This window comes from Bidens hawaiensis, unplaced genomic scaffold (genome assembly GCF_021521415.1).
Source record: "Bidens hawaiensis isolate Kalapana, Puna unplaced genomic scaffold, B.hawaiensis_p1.1 tig00071897_1, whole genome shotgun sequence".
NCBI lineage: Eukaryota > Viridiplantae > Streptophyta > Magnoliopsida > Asterales > Asteraceae > Bidens > Bidens hawaiensis.
Window position 1 is genome coordinate 1 of NW_027502576.1, and position 20275 is coordinate 20275.

The following is a 20275-nucleotide window of genomic DNA, read 5'->3' on the forward strand; positions in this document are numbered from 1 at the left end:
GAAAGGCAATTGTCCAATAGAAAAGGGCCATGTTGAGGCAAACTAATTTGTTTTAATAGTATAGTAGGATTAATTGTTATGAGTTGGGCTTGTGTTGGGTTAAATAAATATGGGTGATTGACTTGGTTTAATAAGGAAGGAAGAAAGACCATGGGCTTAAGCCCATGACCCATAGTATATAAAATACAATTATTCCTTAATCCATTCATTTCCACCCATTCCATACACCATCCAAAACACACACTTAAGCTCTCTCTCCCTTTTCTCTCTTTCTCTAGCCGAACCCAAGAAAAACCCGAGCTTCGATCCGAGGGTAATGATGTTATGACCTTATATATGGATCAAAACCCGCTAGATCTAGTCACGAAATGATATACCGACACCCTCAACCGTTAAAGTCACAAGATTTGGATGGAATCGGGTATAAGCTGATCGAATGACAAGCTTAGGGGTCACCTTATCTTGGATCCGGAACGATCGGGATGAAAAACGGTGTAAAGCGTGTTTTTCCGGCCACAGCCCGGCTTTCCGGCACGGCGGCGCCGGAGATACGGCGCTGGAAAGGCGGCGCATAATTTAAGGAGAATATCAGAGAATGTTCTGACATTCTCTAACCTAACCCTAGGTGCATGTAACGAATTCACTATGCCAATTCGTTAAGAAGGAATAAAGAATGAGCTTAGTTCGTTAAGTAATTCGTTATGAAAAACTAACTAATGAGCCCTCATTCGTTAAGGCCATTCGTTAAGTGAGAGACGAACAAACCTCATTCGTTAGCCAGACCAAACGAATGACTCCATTCGTTATGAAGGTCTGTTCGTTATAAGGGTCAATTCGTTATAAAGGTCAATTCGCTGTGAGGGTCCATAAGTGGCCATTCGTGATGAAGTAACGAATGAGTCCGTTCGTTATGAGCCCTTATTCGTTAAAGAATTGGATTACGAATTAGACTTCGAAAGAATGACAGAAAGGTCCCTGGTCTTCAAATAAAATGGTTTATTTACAAAGAAGCCCTCGAAATTTATGAGTTAGCAAATATAATAATAACTTAAGAATTCCAATGAAAATTATGTCAACTCCAACCAAGGGCTCTGCCCCTTGGACCCCACTAGGGGCTGCCGCCCCTAGAACCCCGCTGCCAGGGGCGCTGCCCCCAGACCCCCGTTCGTGGAGGCTTATAATTAAACTAGAAACGCGATATGGGTAGTGATAGTTAATTGATACATGTAATTGTTATACAGTTAGTCGCGCACAACTAAAGTAAGGAATAACCATTAACAGTGAATGTAACAGGACTCAGGTGAGTTTCTAGCCCCATTTCCTTGTTATGTTTTCGGGGTTATGTGCATACTCGATGTGGATAGTTAATACACTTACCCTAAGTGGTAAGTGTATGCCTTATATGATTTATGTGATAATGATTAAGGATATGAATGAATGCTTGTCGGTATGTGAACGATCTTCAGATATTGCAAGTCTTTCTAGGAAGGGTGAGTTTTACATAAGATGCATGAATGATGTATGAATGATTAAGAATATGTATGAATGTATATAATAAAATGTACGTGTAAAGAAGCGTATGTATGGTTGTATGGAAATAAGAGGCCATATCCTAATAATATCTGAGATAGAAAAGAATGGACCAGACCATAAAATATCTCAGATAGAGAAGAAAGGGACCAGACCCTACAAATATCTGAGATGGTAAAGATAGTTATATATGTATTATAAAAGTATGAAAGTTTGATGGTATGAAAGAATGTATGAATGAACGTATTAAAGTATGAAAGAAAGAAAGAAAGAAAGAAAGTATATATGTAAGAATGAAAGACAGGTAACAGGCTAAGTAGGTAATATGTATCTTCGGATACGTATATATGTGTGAATGTATCGTATGTTTCCTGATTAACTAGAACTCACTCAGCGTAGCTGACTTTTAGTATGCATGCATGTGAGTAGAATGAGCAATGTATATTATTATATTATTTGTTTACTTTTAGTTTAAATATTATGTGAACTTTAGTACTTCAAGCGTGTTTATGTGTTTTTGGATGCTTGACGTTAAGGACGCTTATTGGGATTAATTACGGGCTTGGAACGAAGATGTAGAAGACTTATGATGAGGAAAAGTAGGAAAATAAAGAGGATGTGTCAGACACCCTTAGCGCGACGCTAAGGGACCTTATAGCTACTCTAAAGTCTCAAATCAGGAAAGTAGACCTTAGCGCGGCGCTAATGTCTCACCCCCTGGACTTTAGCGCCGCGCTAAAGCCCTTCTAGACGGGAAAATTAAACCTAACTTTAATATATTGAGTTTGCAGCCCTCATTCGAGATAACCTTCATGCTAGTAACAAAGTACAAGCACTAAGACGATTTTGCACCATCCCGAAGCCTCCGGTTCATCCGTTCATCGCATGCTTTCGTCCTCTCATCAGATAAGCGAATCATTCGTGATGCTGATGTCAGGCTAAACCACTGTATTTACTTTAGGCTAGGGTTTTGTATAAACTAACTTTGATCAGATTCTATGTTTTAAATTATTATAAACTTGATTGAATATCTTTAATCTTGTTTTACATTATGAGTTGATTGTTTAAACAAGTTATGATTTTGATTATCAAACTTTGTATCACTTTTCTGGTTGTGTTCATCACATGTAGGGTTAGCTCTTATGTCATTGAACCAATAATCGTTAGTCATTTCTTATAACTTATTTTCATATTTTGAACTGGTAATTGGGTAAACCGGGGTTCAGTTGTGTCAATAATTCGGTTAGGGTATCGTTTTTCATCACAACCCAACTGTTAGGTTTATTAATTACTGAGCAATTAATCTTATGAATATGTGATTAGTCGGTCATCACATTACCTGAACCTGAAGTGAATCTTTCTCTCATAATTTTTTACAACTTTAAAAGTAATCGTGTGTTATTATAATAAACTTTTCTAAACTGCTTGATATCGTTTGTCCACATTAGTTAATTAATTAATAATCATGAACTATAATCGCACTTTCCATTGATTCCCTGTGGAGACGACCTTACTTACCCATACTAGTTATAGGTATTTAAGTCTTATAAATACTTGTTTTTTATTTGAGCACGACATATACATCAAAATGGCGCCGTTGCCGGGGAATCAACGCGGTGCTAGTTTAGCTTTTTTTTTTATTATTTCTTCGTTGATTTTACGCTGGGTGTTAGTGTTTTTGTTGTGCAGGTAACTTTACAATTTGATGCAGATGAGATATTCCCATGAGAAAGAGCCACAACAGTTTGATCCGGAAATTGAGAAAACTGCAAAGAGAAACCGAGCAGCTCAGAAACCCAAACTAAACCAAATACCATAAGTCACATCACCAAAAGCATAAACAATGAGTATTCGAAACAGAAGAGACCCGAATGATTACTCACCATATAACCAAGACCAACCAAACAACCAAGAACAAACCGCTCCGCAAAACAACCTACCACATAACCGAAACCAAAATGTGAACCAAAACCGAAACCGAAACCAAAACCCGGTTAACCAACAAGCAGTCAACCGTAACCACAGGAGGCAGTTTAATATGGAAGAAAACTTGTCAATAAGATCCGCCCCGGTAAACCGTCAAAGACATGCTAATTTTGGAGAGAAAAGACCCGAGTTCAATCAGCAACAAGATCTCCATGATGACCAAGAAATTAGATAGAATCATCCAGAAAATCAAAGAGATCGAGAACCAAGACGGCCACTTAACAATGAAAAGCCATACTATGAATTTGATGACAGAGTCCCAAGGGCATTTGTTCCACCACCAGTCAGGGGAGTTCAAAGCCATTTCCTCCCACAAGTGGCTACTAATCCTCTACCAATCATTATTCCAGTCAAACGTGGAAGGACTTTTTAGGTGAGACAAAGCAGTTTGACAGGGTTACCTGCATTTCATGGTAAGGCTACAGAAGAACAATACCTGCACTTGAATGATTTCAACTCGATGTGTGCACTTATCTCGAGTCAAGGTTTTACTACGGAGGAAGTGAAAATGGTAGTCTTCCAGTTCACTTTTAAAGAATGCAGCGAAACAGTGGTTCCTATCTTTGCCATCAGCTAGCATTTTCACTTAGGAGGACTTGGCACAACAATTTTTTGATGAAAATTATACGCCATAGAGAACCACCGAGGCTCGAAACAACATTCTAAATTTTCAGCAAATCACAGGTGAAACTTTTTATGAGACCTTTCAAAGATTTAAATGATTGTTGAGAACTTGCCCGCATCATGGAATCGCCTTATGGGAGTTGATAAAGGCATTCCATGACAGTCTCTCAACTGATGACGTTTGTGATCTCCAGGCCACCACTAATGGATCTTTTCTTGCAAATGATGAAAATTTGGATTGGGGGCATTTGGAGAGACATGCAAATAATTCGAAGAGGTAAGCACAGTCAAACAGGATGGCAAAAAGGGCGGTGGTAAAAGTAATTGAAAGACATGGGTCAGATGATAGAATGGACAGACTGGAAAAGAAGATGGATAGGTTGTTGGTTGCAGGTGTACAAGAAGTGGGAAATTCAGGATAAACATATCCAGTATGTGAAGGATGTGGTGATTTAAGGCACGAGGTTGCGAGTTGTGGGGTTGAACCGGAGGAAGAAACTGAGGAAGAAGAGGTCAATTATGTGCAAGGTGAAAGGAAATACAATAACATGAGTTCGAATACCTACCATCTGGGCGTCAGAAATCAATTATGTGGGAGGTATTTAAACAAGTAAAAATTAATTTACCACTCAATGATGCTATTAAACAAGTCCCCACATATGCTAAATACTTGAAGGACTTGTGTACTTAAAAACGAACTCGTAAAATGCCTAAACATATTGATTTAACGGCTAATGTGAGTTCCGTTTTGACGGGAATCCTCCCACCCAAGTTACAAGATCCGGGCACGCCAATAATACCCATTCAAGTAGGCGATTTCAAAATGACAAGGGCGTTATTGGATCTTGGAGCTGGGGTGAGTATTCTCCAGGGAAGCTTATATGACCAATATGATTTTGGTCCACTTAGAAAAGCTGACACCACCGTGGTGTTGGACAATTTGACATTCAAGATTCCTAGGGGAATTGTTACTGATGCAGTTGTTATGATCGAGGATTTGTATTACTCGGTTGACTTTCTGGTTCTAGACTATGTCATAGTTGACCCAAAACGACAACCGAACACGATTCTCGGTAGGCCCTTTTGGAAACCGCAAATGCTTTAATAAACTGTATAACCTGGGTAGTCGACATGGATTTCGGGAATAAAAATCATCGGTTAAATGTTTTTTCAAACGTTTCTAACCCTCTGGTGAGTGATGAATGCTTCGCAGCTGAAATCATTGACGGGTTGAATCCTCATGAAAATGAGGGAGATGCCACAGAGGAGTGTATTATTTGTTGCAGGTTAGCAGTAGAGCATTCACATCAGTTGAAGGAAAAGGAAAGAGCAGTTGAAGTTTATGCTGCAAGTATCATGAAACAACCATGGTCTCAACAGGTGGAGAAACTACAGGACACTATTGACTCCAAATTAAGACCTTCACCTGAGAGTCCTCTGGTGGTCGAGTTAAAGGAACTCCCAAAACACCTCAAATATGTGTTGTTTTTGGAGAAAATGATACGTTACCTGCCATCATCGCCTCAAATTTAGAAGAAGATCAAGAAAGGGCAATAATGGTAGTGCTAAAAGAACAGAAGGCTTCACTTGGGTGGATCCCGAGGCGAAACCCGCACATGATGCACCAAGACGGTTAAATCCGAACATGCGGGAAGTTGTGAAGAAAGAAGTTTTGAAATGGTTGGATGCGGGATGCATTTTCCCGATTTCAGATAGTACTTGGGTAAGTCCAACACAAACGGTTCCGAAGATGGCGAGTATTCAAATAACCCGTAATGAGAGAGGTGAAGAAATTGCTACCCGACCAGTAACCGGGTGGCGAATTTGTGTTGATTACCGGAAGTTAAATTCCGCGACATCCAAAGACCATTTTCCTCTACCGTTCATTGACCAAATCATCAAAAAATTATCAGGTCAGAAATTTTATTGCTTTTTAGATGGCTATTCGGGGTACAATCAAATTGCTATTCACCCCGATGACCAACATAAGACCACTTTCACGTGTCCATACGGTACTTTCTCATTTAGGCGAATGCCTTTCGGCTTGTGTAATGCCCCGGCCACCTTTCAAAGGTACATGATGATTATCTTTTCAGATATGGTCGGGGATTCACTTGAAATTTTTATGGATGATTTTTCTATTTTCGGGTCATCTTTTGAATCAAACATAACTAAATTAACAAAAGTTTTAAAAAGATGTGTGGAAACGAATTCGGTCTTAAGTTGGAAAAAGAGCCATTTTATGGTGCAAGAGGGAACTCTTGAGTAGGGGGATTGAGGTTGACCGGGCTAAGGTTAATGTTATATCTAATTTGCCACCTCCTACTAATGTTAAGGGAATCCGGTCATTTTTGGGACATGCCAGGTTTTACAGACGGTTTATAAAAAAATTTTAGTGTAACTACAAAACCGTTGTGTAATATGTTATTAAAAGATGTACCATTTGTTTTTTATGAAGATTGCTTAAACGCTTTTAATGTGCTTAAAAACAAATTGGTTGAAGCCCCGATATTGATGTCACCCGATTGGTCACTTCCGTTTGAAATTATGTGTGATGCGAGTGACTACGCGGTCGTGGCTATTTTGGGTCAACAGGTTGAAAAGAAACCCATTGCCATATACTACGCGAGCAAAACTCTTTCCGATGCTCAAATCAGTTACACCACCATGGAAAAGGAGTTGCTAGCGCTAGTATATTCATTGGATAAATTTCGATCTTATATTTGGGGAAGCAAAGTTGTTGTGTTTTCAGATAATAGTGCAGTGAAATATTTGATGGAAAAGAAGGACGCAAAGCCGCTCTTGATCAGATGGATTTTGCTACTTCAAGAGTTTGATGTGGAGATCCGGCATAAGAAAGGGAGCAAGAATGTGGTCGCGGACCATTTATCCAGATTAATTGGAGCGGAGGAAGCAGATGCTAGGGCCATCAATGAGTCATTTCCGGATGAACAACTGTTTCTGTTTCAACTTTACCCTGGTATGCTAACATTATTAATTTTCTTGTTGCAGATACAGTTCCTGAATTTTGGCCAAGAAGAAGAAGCAACACTTCTTATCACAGGTAAAGTACTACGTTTGGGAAGACCCGGACCTGTTTCGGGTGGGTGCCGATCAAGTGATGAGAAGGTGCGTTCCGGAGGAGGAAGTCAATAGTGTCCTATACCATGCTCATTCATCACCATGTGGTGGACATTTTAGTGGATAAAAGACGGGGCATCGTGTCTTGACTTGCGGATTCTACTGGCCCTCCCTCTTTAAAGACGCAGCTGAGTTTGTTAAAAATTGCATCAAATGCCAACAAATGGGTGGCATTTGAAAGACAGACGAGATGCCTATGCAACCAATCCTTGTTGTCGACATCTTTGATTTTAAGGGGATTGATTTCATGGGCATGTTCCCAAATTCTTACGGGAATTTATATATCATGGTGGTGGTTGACTATGTTTCTAAATGGGTAGAAGGAATCGCCACCAAGACAAACGACCATACCTTTGTTTTCAAGTTTGTCCGATCAAACATATTTTCACGATTTGGTGTTCCTCGTGTCATAATCAGTGATGGGGGTTCACATTTTAAAAATTTTAATTTTGGCAAATTGCTTAAATGGTATTGCGTTAACCACCGCATTGCCACTCCATATCATCCTCAAACGAGTGGCCAAGTGGAGGTTTCCAATAGGCAAATTAAAGATATTTTTGCAAAAGACGGTAAGTCCTGATCGTAAGGATTGGTCAAATAAATTAAATGATGCATTATGGGCTTACCGTACGGCTTATAAAATGCCTATTGGAACCACCCCTTATCGGTTGGTTTATGGGTAAGGGATGTCATTTACCTGTTGAACTTGCCCATCGTGCGTTATGGGCGGTTAAGAATATTTATATAGATTATGAGTGCGCAACTAAACAAAGGAAGTTGAACTTGTGTGAGTTAGAAGAGTTGAGAGATGAGGCATATGAATGTGCATCGACATATAACGACAAGATGAAAAGAGTGCATGATGCTAAGCTGAGGAGAAAGACGTTTGAGGAAGGTCAAAGAGTGTGGTTGTACAACTCACGTTTGAAGTTATTCCTGGGTAAGTTGAAGACCAAATGGACAAGACCATATCAAGTCAAACGAGTTGGTAAAAATGGTGAAGTGGAAATCGAGGATTTTGATGATCATTTGAGGAAAGTTGTTAACGGACATCGATTAAAGCCATATTTAGAAGATGCAGACTTGAATAAAGAAGTGCACGAGTCGGAGGTTTGCTTCATTGCAAACAAACCAACGAATTCGGTTGAATAAGAACTAAGAGGTGTCTAGCTGGAGACACTAAATTCAGCGCTAACTGAGAGGCAACCCAGCTCTGTAAGTGTATATTTTTGTATTATGAGTCTTGATTTTCTAATCGTTTGTCTCGATTGTTTAGTATATTGCAAAGATCGAGTGTGGGGAAGACGCAAAGCAGAGTGTTTCTCGGGTGTGTAGGTAAGAAAAATATCAAGTAAACAGAGTGCCAAGTAAGTATGTTAAGTTCAAATATTGAAAAATGGCTAAGGAATTCAAGAGAATGAGAAAGTTTGAAAGATAGAAAAATTTTTCAACATAAAAAAATCGGCCAAAGTTTATGTGAAAAATGCGTTTAGCAGGGCGCTAAAGATCCACATGGAGTCCTTAGCGTAGCTCTAAAGTCATGGCCACATAAGAGTCCTTTGCGCGACGCTAAGAACTCATACATAGAGTTTCGCGCTGCGTTAAAGTCTATTCTTATATAAAAACAATTAATCATAATAATAATGAGCCAGGTGGGACCCACCACCAACCAATACCCTTTAGAGCATTCCCATCCAATTCCCTATCTCTAAATCCAAAATTACACTAAAACACACTACATTTTCTCTCTTATTTTCAATTAAATAATATTTTTATATTCCTTTATCATTACCATTTTTCTTTCCTTCACTCACAACCACTTTCAAAATATATTAAAAAATTATAGGGGTGAACAGTAACTTTTCAAATATACATAAAAATCACTACGTTTTCTAAAATATAAAAACTCTTCACTTACAACACCCTAAATCACTCTCTAAATTATAAAAACACCCCCTCACATAATATGGTGGATTGGATGAGAATGCTCATATCCTCTCACCCTCACCAAACGACCATCACCATATTACGGTTTCCACCGTCCGTCTCCGCTACACCACTCCACCATAAACCCACCACATCTCCTTCCGCACTGCCTCTCCCCTCCTCCGTCGTCCGGCTAGAACCACCATCGCTACAGGCCCTTCACTCGACAAACCCCCTCCACATAAACCCCCGTTACCAATACACCACACTGCACCGCCGACCACCATACCACACCTCGCCGCCCTTCTTCACCTCCACCAAACCTCCGGCACCACCATCACCACGCCGTCCGTCTCCACCAAACTCCACCACTACACACTCCACCGTCACCACCGCACACCCACCTCCCCGTCCCCACAAGCCGCACCACTGTCACCCCCTCACTGCCTCACAAACCTTCCGCCATCTAAACCGCACCAACACTGCAGTCCTATCACTGCCTCACAATCCCATCACCACCATTATACTTTTTAATTTCGTGTTCTACTGACCCAGGTACGAGTTCGAGTTATTATGTCAGATTATATACTTCCTTTGAATGTTAGGGTTAAATGGGTGTCGAGTAAGAATTGTGTTGAATTAAAAAAACTCTTTATAAGTAAGAACCGGGTTATGTGGGTTAAGTGTCGGGAATGCTTGGGTTGAAAAAAGTGATAATTTGAAGTCGAAAAACGGTGTTTGTTGGGTCTTAAATGAATATGATTAGTTTGAAGTGCGGGGATTTTTGAATGTGCCGGGATGAGTTTTTTATGTCGGATTTTGCCCAGGTTGGTAAGTTGTTGAATCGAAATATTTGAATGTCGAGGAAAAGCTTTGTATACTTTTGTTTTGGTTCATTGTCGTGTCAATGGATTGTCGGGAATTATTTTTATTACTTAAAATCTACACGAGTAAACGGTTAATCACCCGTACTCAATCTCCATATGGGTGGATAAACTGAGTTTTCTAAGCTTTATACGCGCATTCCCGAGAATCTTGTTCTATTTTTTTTTCTAGTTCTATTATTATATGTATATATATAGTTGTTATTGTTTTATCGTAGTGAAAATCGCGACCGAAATGCTATACAGTGGTCAATCCGATTACGTGTGACCCAAACTGATTATTGGAATTATTATTTTGCAGATATGTCACAATAACAAAGTGATTCGAGACCCGTGAGGAGCAAGTGACCCCATAGGTAGCCCGAGTTTGACCCAGTAGCTCAGCAATATAGTCGTCGTCTTCGTTATGAGATGGAAGACATTCCGAATGTGGGGGCGTCGACTGACGAGATTAAAGGTGATGAGGATACACCGCATATTATATTGAGGTTTAGTTTGAATACCGTGGAGAGGGAAATATATGATAGGATTTCGGTGTGCCACTGTTGCGTCATCGCACATTTGATTGGGAGTTGTTGGGCACATTGGGTCAGGTTGAGAAGGTTAGGACTTTGTTGGGGGCCACGTTGGGCCACAGTATTGAGGTTTAAGAGGACACAATATGTCGAGTTGGTTCGCGAATTTTATGCTACACTTAGACACAAGACTAGTGATTTCATTGGCGAACATGCGGTATCGTTTTCGTTGGGGATGCAGTTATTTGAGATATCAGTGTTGAGATTTGCAGTAGTTACTGGGTTGTATACTGAGGAGGAGGAGGTGAAGACACGTGCATTCACAGAGAGTGTTCGGGGTTATGCTCTAGGGACCCGACAGTATTGAATTACAGCGACTGATCTGGCTGCGTTTTGGTCTACTATTGCTGAGGGTTCGCATGCTAGTAATGCGGTTTCATCTGCCATTCGGGATCCCGTTCACAGGTACATTCATAGAGTTATTCCTTCTACGTTCGTTGGCCATCAGTCGGGTCACAATAAGTGTAGCAACCTGGACTTGATGTGTTTGTATAGCATTATTGGCCAGCATGATTTTAAGTTGGCTACCCTTTTATTATCATCCATAGGTCAGGTGGACGTCGTGCTGAGGGTCTGTCGACTAGGTTGTCTTTGGGCCCCATTATCTCACAGATTGCAGCCGCATTGGGGGTGTTTGAGAAATATTCTGATGCTTATTTGACTCTGGGTCTGGACACAGAGGTTGTGAATGTAGCTGATGCACAGAAGGCGGGTATTTCTATGTATGAGGATCCTCCACGACTAGTGGAGGCACGTGTATCAGTTGGGGCAGGCAGTAGTTCGCAGAGACATCAGATTGAGGGACCACTTGCTCAGCCCCGCATACAAGCATCACGGCCGACACATATACCGCCACAGCCGCAACCGTTGACCATAGAATATGTGTTTGAGAGGCAGTTGGCGATGCATGAGGAGAGCCAGACATGTTTTCAGGATTTATATGATCATTTGCAGGTACCGATGCCAGACTGTCTGAGGTCGTCATCTGGTGTGAGGGGATCGGGTTATGTTGGGAATGATTATGAGGCAGGAGGTTCGGGCACCGACGAGGATGGTGAAGAGAAGTAGTTGATGATGTAACCTTTCCGGTTTTCCACATTTACTTTGTAACCGTTACCCGACCCATTTACGGTTTCGGGCTCGTTCTATAATAACAAGATGGTTCAACCAACCCTCTAAACCCGACTTGAACACACCAAATCAAGACCCGGTTCCAATTCGCGTTACTAGAAACATCTCTAACAAGAATTGGTTATGGAAATGGAATATTCAGGTATTATGCTAGCCACCAACGATTTCAATTAGGAATTAACAGCCAGTTGATCAGTTCTCACAAAAATAACTTAATCAAACCCTAATTTCAATTATCTATATAAACGATTGTTATTTTTCAATTCAACTAGTCCATAGCTTCACTAAACCAGCTCCCACTAAACCCCTATCATCAATTTCTTTTTTGTAAACAACCCGTCGGTACTCTGATTCGAAGTTAGGCCGATCCTGTTCTTGCATCGTTATCCCTCTTCTGTTCTTCGTACAATGTAATTAAGGGCATGCTTTTTGATGGCATTTTCGTAAACATGTTATGATTAATAGTAAACAATTTGGTTAATTTCATTTTCTAGGGTTCTTGGCCAATGGGGTCAGAACCAGTTTGTGTTTATAATTAAACGAACTGGGTTATGTTTGCACCTCACCTAATGGTTTGCTGGGTAAAACTCACGGGTTTGGGAGCGGAGGTCGCGGGCTCGGCCCTCCTTCAACCCGTTTTATACTTTTTTAAAGGTTTTTCTTTTTATTAATTACTATTTACAAGTAATTAACAAGTTTAATGATATTAATAATAATAATAATAATAATGATTAAAACAAGATTGTTTCACTAAAAAAACCGACCTTTTAATACTCGTTAATTCACGTTTTCATTCATATATATATATATATATATATATATATATTCTTCTAAGGCACGTTTTCATTCACATATATATGTACACTATTACAGAACCCGCGCGATGCCACGGTGGCGCTAATTTACAACGTGATACTCGTTTTCTGTTGGTTTATATATATTGTATTTGTTAGTATCTTTATCTGTAACATTGGTGTGGGTAATCAATGTCACAAGCGTTGCATAACTCAATTAAGTAAAAAGTCATAAGCATGAATAAGGAAATACATAAGTCATAAACATAGCTTCAACGTAATAAACCAACACACAAATAAGAATAAATAAGTAATAAATGTAACCATTTAATAATAAACATCCGCATGTCAACTGCTTGCATTTTGATAAGATAATTTTAGTCGTACGCCTTACACATCTCAATGACCTCATCTGCATGGTGGTTCAACCACCATTCTTCATCCCAATCGGTATTAGTAGCTTCTTGTTTGATTGCTACAACAACTTGATGAATTTCTTCTCTCTTCTCATCTTTATCTATCACTTCTACTACAGCAGGTTTGGACACTGAATTTTTTTTAATATTTAGTCTCTCATATTTGTTTTGTCAAACCCAAAAATGTTATTATTTAGTACATGTGTTAAATTGATAACTAACATTTCATCTGAATTCTTCATTGTTTCGTCCATGGCAGAGATTTCTAATTTATGTTAGAGAAAAATGAATAGGTTAGTATGTTGTAAAGAATAGATATACGTATTACCTTTTATTTTTAATTTTTTGCTAGCAATGAATAAAGAATAATAATAAACTCACAATGTATTCAAAATATATTTAAAAATATAAAAAGTTAAAGCACAAAATCTATTAACATACCTACATTTTAGCACTCATGTAGTTCATTCATCACGTAATACTTCACGATAGACAACATTTGAGGTGTATACCCCATCTCGTCTAAAATCTTTGATGGGATGTACTAATACCTCTGTATTTTCCCGTGATATCCCTCTTGACAATGCCACGTAAAGTTGCCCATGTGAAAAAACAGAATCCAGTAGATAAACACCTACATGCGGAATGGTTTGACCTTGAGCTTTGTTGATGGTCATGGAAAAGCTAAGTCGAATGGGAAATTGTTTTCTTTTTAGCTTGAATGGGAACATGTCGTCTTCAGAAAGACACAGAGGGATTTTTGGCAAAAATACTCTTTTTCCTATGCGTTGACCAACAGCTATTTCTGCATCAATAACATTGTGTTGGAAACCTTTGCATACAAGTCTTGTGCCATTACATAGAGCATCTGATGGGTCGATATTCATCAAAAATATTATGGTGCATCCAATGTTTTAGTCGAAGTTTATTAGGTGGTAAACCACTCACAGTTAGTGAGTTTAAGAACTCGATTGGATACAAGTTGTGGTGATTGTCTTCTACTTCATCAAATCTATAGTAAATTTTTTCTTCTCCATGTAAAATGTCAATCATTTGATCATTAATCTCGTCAACACTCTCATTTCTTGTTGATAATATTGCTCTTGAGATTATATAATCCGAAGAATAGACATTACTTTGTATTAACGGGAAGATAGCATTGATCAGTTCTTTTATAGAGTTTTCTTGGATGGTGCATGGAATAGTCATGTCATCCGGTATGCGAATAAAGCTTTCTTCGATCAATTATTCAGTTCCATCACCAACTCTTAAAAGAAAATTAGAAAACCTTGGATCATTAAGTGCTCTCATATTTATGGTCAACCGCATCTTTTTAGTCAAAGACCAAATAAGCGACATTCGTAGGCTGGAGTCTACAATTTGTGCTCGAGTGCCACGATTAATAACCGGAAACATCTGTCTGAAATCACCTCCCATAACCATTATCTTTCCACCAAATGGGAGTCGAACGCCTATAATCTCTTGCAATGTTCGATCGACCGCCTCAATTGCTTGGCGTTTTGCCATAGATGCTTCATCCCAAATAATTATTTTGGATAACCTAATTAGTTCAGCAGCCCCTCTTTGTTGTGTGATGTTGCACATTGAATTGTTATCAAGATTAATGGGAATCTTGAATCTAGAGTGAGCCGTTCTCCCTCCTGGCATATTATTAGCAGCAGCAGCTGATGAAGCTGTTGCGAGAGTAATAAGACCACAAGAATGAACTTCAGCAAGCAAAGCTTTGTACAAAAATATCTTTCCCGTTCCACCTGGACCATCTATAAAGAACACATATGGTAAATCATTATCCACGTGCCACATGATCTCATCAAACACAACATTTTGGTCATGATTAAGATCATTTTTGGCACGTAAGTGCTCAGCTTCCACAACTATCCCGTACTCCTCTTGTAGCTCACAATAACCCACATGTTCTAAGTTAACATCTTCTGTTATATTTGGAAGAACGAGCTTATTAATATCTTTACCCATAGATTGTAGAAAGGTCCTAATTTCAATAAGAACCATATTTTGAACTTGTTCGCCACTCTGACAATGTAACCGATGATCTTCAGATAGTGAATCAAAGTGGTCGTTCCATAACTTACTAACATCTCCAGGCCCGCAAAAAATTATTATAGTCGCGAATAACCTTCTAGGAGCCTTGGGAAACTGATATATGAAGGCTTCTGCTAGGCATTGCGATAAACTTTCATCATTCTCTATTAAGCCTATCTCAAGTGTTGTTTTTCGAAATGTTGTGTACCTTACACCATTAACTGTGCAAAGATCTTCAAATGAAGCAGGCCCTTTAACATTTGACAATAGTAGACGTAAATAGTACCTCCTTCAGCTGGATTAGCGGATACAATGTGACCTCTTTGTGCTTTATGTAAACGGCGATTCCAACGACGTGAGCCACCATTCCACGTGAAGTGTTTCGGAAAATATTTATACAAATACTGCCTTGCTGTTTCATCCACTCTATTTGTCTCAAAAAATGCAATCAACAGGGTTCTCTTATCTCTCTCCCTATCAACAATTTCAAACATTATATCGTCATCTCTAAATCTAACCATCTGATTATTAGGGAGATGAAGTTGTAAGGCCAAAACAACGGGATAGATTTGAGAAAGAGTGAAAGAAAATATACGCCATATAGCCTCTGGGGGTGATACGTAACGTGCATCTTGAAATCTCTTTATCTCATTAATAACAACCTCTTGGTCATCCGGATCAATTTGAATAACCTGTTTGTAATGTCCTTTGTAAACATATTTAAACAAATATTTCACATATTTTATACTTGAGCAAACCTCGACATTCATGTGGCAGTTGAACATCATCCAAAGCCTTGGGTTATACGGGACAACCCATCTATTATCAAGCATTTTTCCTCGTACATTCACCTTTACTCCATTATCTCTCCTTCGATATAATGGATACGCATCGTTTCCTTGGATTGTATGTATTAAATTGCCTAGGATAACGAAATCGGCATATTTGAGGATCACCCTGCATGCAAGGGCCGTCTGTTCGTAAATGCCCGCAAGGACCATGAATCATGTGATTGACAACAAGCTCGTGCAATATGGGAAGCCTTCCTTTGTCCGGAATTTCCGCACACACGACCTTATCATAATGGTCTAGATTATTGATTTTGTGTTGCGAGTTCATGATAAGAAGAAAATGTACATGCGGCAAACCACGCTTTTGAAACTCGATGACATAAACATACGCCTTCACCTTTCCAAGGAGATGTTTCTTAAATAGTAGTTCCTTAAGATCCTCTAATTTAGAACGAAAAACTCTTGAAACAAGGTCTGGACGATCTTGTGCGGTTTGACCAACTTTTAAATGATCACATATCTCAGTCCACTGAGGGTTACACGTCATTGTAAGAAATAAATTAGGCTTACCATCATCTTGAACTATGGTCATCGCATCTAGAAACCGGCGCCGCATGTCGCGAGGCCCTCCAATGAAAGATGCAGGCAACACAATCCGTTTTCGGCTCTGCTTGGACGAGCCTCACCAGCATTGACGCAATCCATAATTCCTTGGTACAAATATGCTCTTATCTTAGTCCGGTTTCTTTCACAAATTGTTAACGTGACGTCTCAAGCTTTATATAAACATCGACAACAAATTGTTGTAGCAATCTACCACCGAACAAAATCACATTCTCCATAGAAAGAATTTGAAACTTGTAACAGTAGTACTCTCGCATAGCCACAGTTGTTCTACCACTTCGTGTGTTAGCCTCTGAACAATGATTATGTTATAAAATGATCAGTTAAAAACAATACATGTTGGGGCATTATTTATAATCTTCACTTTAAAAAGATAAGTAAACTGTTTGTACCTTCAGTATCTTCATCGATGTTTTCGTGGTTGTTATGAACTTCATTTATTGATACTCCTTGACGTGGTATGTTAGGATGCCAAACCGACTCACCATTAGGGAAAAAAAGGGGATATGACAATGGATCGTAACAACCAAAGTACGGCTGAATAGTTTGAGTATGTTCAGACCTACCGTACACAACGATACTTCTTTTGTACGAAGTGATATTGTCATTACCTTCAACCCAAATACCAGCAACCTCGAATGTGGTTGGTTGGTTGTACACCCTTTGGTCAAGCTCAACTGAAGTATTTAAGCTGACTCTATAGTTGTCTAGAGGTCCTAGTTTTGAAAGACTTCGAAATGTTTTGACGTATGGGTTTGCAGAAAGAGCACGTGTCAACATTTTAGTAATACTTTTATCAAGGTTTGGCCATTGGAGTCTATGATTTAACCCAGTATCAGGATCATAAAAATACAATTGAAGGTACCTAGGTGTTCCATCACGTGAAACTAATTGGTCGATTTTGTGATAAATTCCTTTATGTGCCCGAAATGTGTATACGCCATCTCTCATATTGGTCAGTGAATCATCCAGTGTCACCCCCATTGAGGCGAAAGAAAAATTGGTGTTATAAGCACATATGTTTTGCCTAAACACTTTTCCAATTTCATCTTGCGATGTGAAAAGCAGATACAATTCATCCAGAATTTCTGAATTTGCTAAAATTGTTTTCCCACTCATACAACAGAATGTAGCAAATTCAAATTTGAATCGTTTTGCTCCACAATGAGTACATGGACTCTGTTCCTTTAAGACACGATGGTCTCTAGGTATACCATCATAAATAAAATTATACAACTCATCTTCTGTGTTCTCATTTTGAGTGAATGGTTTAATTTGAGTACCTAAAAAATTCATTGTATTAAGTAACAACTTAAAAGATGTCAAGCCTAATAAATAAAGCTTCGTTAAATAAATAGAAACCTCGTGATATTTCAGGCATGACTTCATCGAGTATTGATGGGAGTGTGGTTGTCGATGTACTACCAACGGATGGAGTTTGTGTAAATTGAAGACCATTTGAAATAATGTCAGAAAATTGAGGTAATGGTGTACGCGGTTGAATTCGAATACCTAAGAAATTCATGGTACTAAGTAACGACTTAAAAGATGTCAAACTTAATAAAGAAAGCTTTGTTAAATTAATAGAAACCTGATACTTCAGGCATGACTTCATCAATTACTTATGGTAGTGTTGTTGTCGACGTCCAATTAATGGTAGTGTTGTTGTCGACGTCCTATCAATTGTTGGAGTTTGTGTAATTTGAATACCATTTGAAATAACGTCAGAAAATTGAGGTAATAGTGTACGCTGTTGAATTCGAATACCTAAGAAATTTGTTGTATTAAGTAACAACTTATAAGATGTCAAGCATAAAAATGAAAGATTTGGTAAATAAATAGAAACCTCGTGATATTTCAGGCATGACTTCGTCAATTATAGAGGAAAGTGTTGTTGCCGGTGTACTATCATTAGTTGGAGTTTGTGTAACTGGAATGTGATTCTCTTTGCGAGCAACATAATATCGTTTATGGTATATCGTTTTTCGGTCAAACTGCATGACACATTCTCTTTTGGCAATTGTGCCGTTTGACTACCACTGGGTTGTAAAATTCTTAACGGTGCCCTTTCTGTTGAATGCATTAACGAATCACTTTGGGAGACATCGCCAATGCCAACTTTCGATATTTTGTTATTTTCTTTGCGTGAAGCATAATATCGTCTATTATACTCCTTACGTTTTTCAGCTGACGTGTTTGGTTGTCCATTAGTCATTGTAAATTGATAAACGCCTTGTAAATTAAATTAAAAAAAGAGGTATTATAGACAATTATAGTCTAAAAGCATTATTACAAGAATAATATATAGAGACTTGAATAAACCATCATGATGGAACAAAAAAAATTCTTAATAGATTAAAATCATGATGGAAAAGAAAAAAAATTCTTAATTGATTAAAAAACAAAGTTATCATAGATAATCGATGTCTAAAAGCATTATTACAAGAACACTACATTACATAATTAAAAAGAAAAAAAATCTTAAAGCTTTAAAATATATAATGAAAACATCAAGTGAAACTCAAACTAAAGACTGGGTGAAACGACAGTCTCGAGAAACACTGCACCCTTATAACAATGAAACCAAGTAACCAGATAAAAACATTCGAAGGGCTTTATGTTCATTACGATTTCATAAAGCTTCTCTTGATTAGTTATCACAAACCAACTTAACCCATTTGTCATATAATGTGTTATAGAGAACCATAACGACAGTGGTATGGGGGGAGATTGGAGGACATGAAAAGAATTTAATCCAATGCTCCCCTTGTAGCATCCACAAGTCAATTGATATCTCAGCTAGGCCCGTGGCAAGAAACATGTGAAGCTGGTTTTTTACACTCACTAAAGTTCCCTGAAAAAGTCCTGTTGAAGGACCTATTGGAAAGCTTATCGCCTTAAACTGCTCTGACTTAACATCAAAACAAATTACCACATTTTTACGTCCAACCCAGCAATCGCAAACAGTGAAATATAGAGTATCACCACATAAAGTACCAGGTGACCAATAGAAATTTCGACTAATGTACTCAGGTCTTGTTATGAAAGGAATGTTTCTCCAAGAGTCTCCTCTTCTAGAATAGACATACACACTAAGTACACCAGTTGTACGCTTCACATGCAAGACCTTGTAATCATCGTAAGGTCAATGAAAAAACCAATAGCATTAGCAATATCTTCAAAGAAGCCATGGCCATCAGTTGTTGACAAATTCTTGTATGCATTTGTGATCGGATTCCAGAGAAGCAGCTCAGATGTATGATTCAAACAAACACACAACAATCCATCCAAATGTGAAAGAATAGAGACGTCATTAAATTGGGCATTGAATGGAAAAGAAATGATGGTGCTTGGCCCATTAACACCAGACTGAAAGTTGATTGGTAGAACAGAGCATGCAGGACCAGTTAAGAGAATTCTCTGATTAGATGAAACTAATGAGCGGGAACAATGTATCCTTACAAAGTCTTGTGTTGACAATAGGGCATACCGTTCCTTACAAACACATTTCAAATGGCCGATTATTTCAATAGAAAGGTCAGCCATGGTGTTACCTTAGTATAGCTAGTGTATACACCTTATATCTATTAATTACAACATAACAGGGAAGATTTTTGGCTAACAGAGAAGACAAACATGATATAAGACATGACAATATTATGCAAAGTAAAACATAATTCGCGTATACACATAAAAAGATAACGCAACATACACACATGCAACCAATGAAAAGGCAATAAACACATCACTTCAATACAAGGCAACAAAACACACAGATTACATAGCGTTTGT

The 20275-nt window shown here is 38.6% G+C and overlaps 2 protein-coding genes and 1 pseudogene across 2 annotated transcripts; 1 reads left to right on the forward strand and 2 right to left on the reverse strand.

Annotated features, from left to right (window-relative positions):
* Positions 1 to 7890: 7890 nt before the first annotated feature.
* On the forward strand, positions 7891 to 8433 carry LOC143605898 (uncharacterized). Its single transcript, XM_077081848.1, has one exon. It carries the CDS (start codon positions 7891 to 7893, stop codon positions 8431 to 8433), a length of 543 nt encoding a protein of 180 aa, XP_076937963.1.
* Positions 8434 to 14252: 5819 nt separating this feature from the next.
* On the reverse strand, positions 14253 to 16406 carry LOC143605899 (uncharacterized). Its single transcript, XM_077081849.1, has 3 exons — positions 16206 to 16406; positions 15355 to 15760; positions 14253 to 15301 (listed from the first exon to the last, which is right to left on the reverse strand). Exons 1-3 carry the CDS (start codon positions 16404 to 16406, stop codon positions 14253 to 14255), a joined length of 1656 nt encoding a protein of 551 aa, XP_076937964.1.
* Positions 16407 to 19009: 2603 nt separating this feature from the next.
* On the reverse strand, positions 19010 to 20029 carry LOC143605900 (F-box/kelch-repeat protein At3g23880-like; annotated as a pseudogene).
* Between the last annotated feature and the right edge of the window lie 246 nt (positions 20030 to 20275).